The sequence below is a fragment of the Rhodnius prolixus genome, unplaced genomic scaffold (assembly GCF_049639745.1).
Source record: "Rhodnius prolixus isolate KJV_2025 unplaced genomic scaffold, Rpr scaffold_2, whole genome shotgun sequence".
In the NCBI taxonomy this organism is placed as follows: domain Eukaryota; kingdom Metazoa; phylum Arthropoda; class Insecta; order Hemiptera; family Reduviidae; genus Rhodnius; species Rhodnius prolixus.
This window is the reverse complement of record NW_027411592.1, coordinates 50,661,319-50,666,662: the sequence shown is the minus strand read 5'-3', so window position 1 is coordinate 50,666,662 and position 5,344 is coordinate 50,661,319. Positions and strand designations below refer to the sequence as shown.

Below are 5,344 nucleotides of genomic sequence, written 5' to 3'. Positions count from 1 at the left end.
TCATGTTATGAGCTGTATTACTCAAAAACAATAAAATTTGAATTTGATTAATGGGGTTACACTGGGCTAGTATGTAATCAAATGTTGATATAGACATTCGAAAATACGCATGAAACTTGCCAGGATGCTCCCGAAGTTGTTGGTATAAGTGATGAAATTCACCAAGTTCATTTCTAGACTTATTTATGTCATGTACACTGCAGCTCCTACTACTAAGCTGCTGCAAATACCAAAGTTTCAACGAAGAATTTTCATATAAAAATAGTTCCTCCATCTTGTTTTGTCAAAAGGAGAACGCGACTAAGCTCGTCACTATGTGCATGCGAATCTTTGCTCGCTGCTCGTCGCTCTCTTTGATCTGAAGCAGCTATCATCGCCGCTTTGCCCGCCGCTCCACTATGTTTCCATCCTAATAGAGATTTGGTTTGATTTGGTGCATACACGTCAAACTCGCTTAACTGGTAAGCATGTATGAACTTGTCGAACTCTGCAAAACTGTTTTTTGGAATTATGGTGCTCTTCTCTCAGAGGAGTTTACTTTACTTCTTGTATTCTCTTATTTTTGAAGTCTTTCCCCTCCAAGATGTGTCTGTCTTACAGGGATATTAGACGAGCCTATTCTATTTTCTAATCATCACAATAATTCGACATAGAATTTCAAAAATAAATGTTTATTTTTTTTTTTTTTTTTCTTATGTTTGTTTGTACTAAACACTATAATAAAGTATGTCAACAATTTTTCTTTTCCAACAGAAAGCAGGTAACATAGGTAAACGGTTAATTTGATTAAAACGATTTTTTTTAAAACGTCTTCTTCATCAGTCTTGCGCCTTGATACTTCAGACGCATCAAATCTCGCCGACGTTGTTCATCAATATCCCAGGCGTTCGGATGATATCTGTCCATATTTATGTGATCGTTTTTGCTGTAAGTGATTACATTGCCTGCCCTCTTTTTGTCCAGTTCCTTCTCTTTCTTCGCCGCTTTGTATTTGTTTATTATACTTTTACGCTCCTCTTTTAATTGATTAATCAGATCATCCCACATAGGATTGTATTCATCTCCAGTTTTTTTAGCCTTCAACGGTTCAAGACACTCTAAAAGATAAAAATAAAAACTTATAATATTAACAGTTAGTCAATGGCCAGCTTATCTTTTTCATTCGCTTAAAAATGTTACTTTAGCTTAACTTATATAAGAGGAATTATTGCGTAATCGATCAGATTCTCGATTTTTAGTTTTCAGCGGAAACCTACTTTTTGAGGTCCGTTGAAGATGAAAAAGAGGTTTTTACAAACAGAATCCTGTACATCTGTTCGTTTTCAACATAACTCAAAACCCTAACATCGCAGACGGACAGAGTCCAAACAAAAAAAAATTTTGAATCAAATTAAGAGATTTGTACGATTTGTTTACGATGTCTGAAAAAAGGTCGACCTCAAGAAAATGAAAGAAAAATCTATTTTTTTGTGACTTAAAGAAGTCCTATGGAAAGAGTAAAACAGGAAATACCAAAGGATAAAAGAAAGGAACTCTAAAAGTGAAAGAATTATTTGGTGACTTACGATAAACTCTCCAGAAATCGGAGTTCTTCTTCATTTGTTTGCTGGTCGGTGTGCCACGACTTTCGTTGGCACGATTTTCGATGGCATGATTGTCTGTTTGATGATAAATACTTGATGCTGGTTTTGATAAGTTTTTCGCTACAAAAGATAAATAAGAGGGAATTATTGTATTTAGTAAACTTTAAATTTAAAAATAGTTTAAACCACTAATTATTTTTTTATTATTTTAAGCAGCTAAAAATTCTCCTGTATCCTTCTTAAAATAATTAAAGAAATTTTTACTGTAATTTTTAACTTCCTGTTTGCAATGGCATCTTAAGAAAATAGCAGAATGACAAGTGATACGAAGGAGAATTACTAAAGTAATCGCCTACTTCTTCAGGCGGGGCTGCACGTCCAACTACCAATTAGGTTGGTCGTGGACGGAGGCGGAAGCTCATACATTACTATAAACCATTTTTTCTAACAAATAGAAAGTAGTCGTTCGCGGGATTCGAACTGGGGATCACCCAATTACAAAGCCACGCTCTTGAACCACTAGACCAACACACGCCCCTGAAGGAGAATTACTAAATCAGGCGAATATCTCTAAGAACATTAGGCATACCTGCACCAAAAACTGCTCTTAATAACAGCCCATCACTACGACTAGATCTGAAATCCATGATTCCCTATCGCACAGTGAAGGCTAAAAATAATATAAGTTGCTGGTTGATCTTGTAATTTGAAAAACTTGAAGAGATAGAATCAATGACAATCTAATTCAATAAAGAATTTTTTCAAATGTGTTCAAAGGTAGAAGCGGATTTTGTTCTCTCTCTCTCTCTTTGAAGGTTCCGAAAATGGGGACCTTCATCTTTTTTAACAATTAAGAATCCCCTTGGAAACTGCAGGGGCAAGGAATTGGCTATATTAGGCTTGACCCAGACTAATCTGAAGATTGAAATATGCAATAAAACACTAAACTGCAATAAACGATACAATCAACTGAAACCTCTTTATGCACTTGACCAACTGATCCTCTCCGTTCAAATAGTACTCAGACTTCCTCTGACAAACGCTTGTCAAATTGAACAGCAAAGAAAAGAGAGTTATAGCAATTAGAATCAGAATAACAAGCTTACTTCTTGCTGTAGACTGAAACCGTCGCTATATCAAGATTTTTGCAGAATTTAACTGCATTTTAATTAAAAGTATTTATTTTTAAAGACAGAAGGGTCCATTATTATACATATATACATATATCGATCTTTCAGCACATATTTACCGAAAGATCGAGATCAAGATTTGGTTCACAATAATGGGGCATCTTTGAAATAATTGAACAAAAAAAAATATGCAATTAAAAAATAAACGCTGCAATGCACTTACATCTGCCTTGCAGTAATTCTTTTACCATGTAACGTAATTCACTGCAAGTGATTACTTCGTCTGCGTTACTTTCATTATGATCGTTTGTTTTGTAATTGATCAAGTTGGAACGTTTTGAGGGCGTTCTGTTCGGTGTATTAATTTTATATTGTGCATACATTTTTGTCTGGCCTAATTGTTCAACACGATGTAATAAACTGAATGATTGAGTTTTAATGAATAAATACAATGAATTTTGTTAGCGATATACAGCTGTTTTTATTATTATTGTTGTTATTACATTTTTTAATCACATAATTTACTGTTTTCCCTTCTAATTCCTTTCACTATTTCGGGTTTCTTATTTATTTGAACTTTTACAATTTTTCTCGTTTAGCCATAAAATACAGGAACAAACTGGCAACTTAATGATTGTTCATAAACCACAATCAGTTTTACAACAATTTAATAAAAAAAGACAGCAATATATAACCTAATTAGAACACCAAATGTGAGACTAAGTTATGTTGAATGTTCTGTTTAGGGTACGCTTTATAAGTGGAACAATTGGCTGGATTTCTCCACAAACAAGGAACTTTGCCACAGACGATATAAAAAGTAGAAATTGAATAATGCACTTATCACTAGTGATAAAAATAACAGAGGGAAAATTAAGTTGTTAAAGATTGGAAATATAAACAACGACCAAAAAAAAGCAATGCAATGTTGTTTAAGATGATATTTGGACAATTTGGAGATAGAGGAGAATAAAAAGAGCATTTTGAAGAAGGAAAATGTCAGGAAAAACAAAAAAAAAGATTTCCCAAGAAGTGAATCCACTGAAGAAATGTTCTTAAAACTTTAGAATCGTTCCCGGACTATTGCGAAGCAGTAAATATTTGGTAAGCATATTCCTTTGCAAAGATACTTAATAGAAAGCAGGCGACTAATACGAGGGTCGTTTGAAAAGTCCGTGCAAAGTCAGAGAGATAGCACCACTGGCGCGTATCGAGGTTATGTTTAGTTAGTAGCATCTCTTGGAAGAACACACACCAAGTTTCAGCCAGATTGGTCTATTTCTTTGTGTTTGGCATTCGTTTGAATCGAGGAAGTCGAGTGATTTTCAAAAAATGGACGAAAAAGAATTTCGTGTGTTGATTAAACACTACTTTATGAAAGGCAAAACGCCTGAGGAGACTAAAGAGAAGCTTGATAAACATTATGGTGACTCTGCACCTTCGATTAGAACAGTTTATAAGTGGTTTCAAAATTTTCGGAGTGGCCATATGGGCACAAGTGACGCTGAACGTTCTGGACGCCCTGTTGAGGTTACTACCCCAGAAATCATTGATAAAATCCATGATATGGTGATGGATGACAGAAGAGTGAAGGTGCGTGAGATTGCTAGTGCTGTGGGCATCTCGAATGAACGGGTACATAATATTTTGCATCAACATTTGGACATGACAAAGCTATCCGCAAGATGGGTGCCGCGATTGCTCACGCTTGACCAAAAACGGAATCGTGTGAAGTGTTGCAAGGACGGTTTGCAGCTGTTCCAGAAGAATGCGCAGGACTTTAAGCGTCGTTTCGTCACTGTGGATGAAACATGGATACATCACTACACTCCTGAGACCAAAGAACAATCTAAACAATGGGTTACCAAGGGGGAATCTGCGCCAAAAAAGGGCGAAGACCGTTCCTTCGGCTGGAAAGATTATGGCGACTGTCTTTTGGGATTCGCAAGGAATAATCCTCATTGACTATCTGGAAAAGGGTAAAACTATTACAGGTGTATATTATTCATCGTTATTGGACCGTTTGAAAACCGAGCTGCAAGAAAAACGCCCACGATTTGCCCACAAAAAAGTCCTTTTCCATCACGACAACGCACTAGCTCACACCTCAGCAGTTGTGGTCGCAAAATTAATGGAAATAGGGTTCCAACTCGTTTCACATCCCCCCTATTCTCCAGACTTGGCTCCCTCGGACTACTATTTGTTCCCCAAAATGAAGAAATGGCTGGCGGGAAAAAGATTTTATTCAAACGAGGAGGTGATTGCAGAAACGAATGGCTATTTTTCAGACTTGGACAAATCCTATTATTCGGAAAAGATCAACAAACTAGAGCAGCGTTGAACGAAGGGTATAAGCCTAAAAGGAGACTATGTTGAAAAATAAAAAAGGTTTACCCCAAAAAATTAAGTAGTTTTTATTTTTGAACGGACTTTTCAAACGACCCTCGTACTTTTGTTTTCTGCTTTAAAAGTAATTTGCTCTAAAACTTTTTTTTCTCCCAATCTTTACAAATGAAGATCACACAATTCGTTTAATTATTATTTAGAGTGAAAACATAATAATGATAGAATAATTATATACAATTTCCACTGGGTATGTTATTTATTTTACTATATTTCTATAATAATGAA

At 35.5% G+C, this 5,344-nt stretch overlaps 1 protein-coding gene across 1 annotated transcript; it reads right to left on the bottom strand.

Moving 5' to 3' along the window:
- Positions 1-678: 678 nt before the first annotated feature.
- On the bottom strand, positions 679-3,186 carry LOC141449929 (uncharacterized). The gene is made up of 3 exons (XM_074119884.1): positions 2,937-3,186; positions 1,566-1,703; positions 679-1,097 (listed from the first exon to the last, which is right to left on the bottom strand). The coding sequence occupies exons 1-3, from the start codon at positions 3,094-3,096 to the stop codon at positions 802-804; spliced, it is 594 nt and encodes a 197-aa protein (XP_073975985.1). The 5' UTR covers positions 3,097-3,186; the 3' UTR covers positions 679-801.
- Between the last annotated feature and the right edge of the window lie 2,158 nt (positions 3,187-5,344).

Coding starts and splice junctions, on each gene's coding strand:
- LOC141449929 (XM_074119884.1), bottom strand. CDS start 3,096: ATGTATGCACAATATAAAATTAATACACCGAACAGAACGCCCTCAAAA. Junction 1,704..2,936: donor AGAATTACTGCAAGGCAGAT/GTAAGTGCATTG, acceptor TATCTTTTGTAG/CGAAAAACTTATCAAAACCA. Junction 1,098..1,565: donor CGATTTCTGGAGAGTTTATC/GTAAGTCACCAA, acceptor TTTATCTTTTAG/AGTGTCTTGAACCGTTGAAG.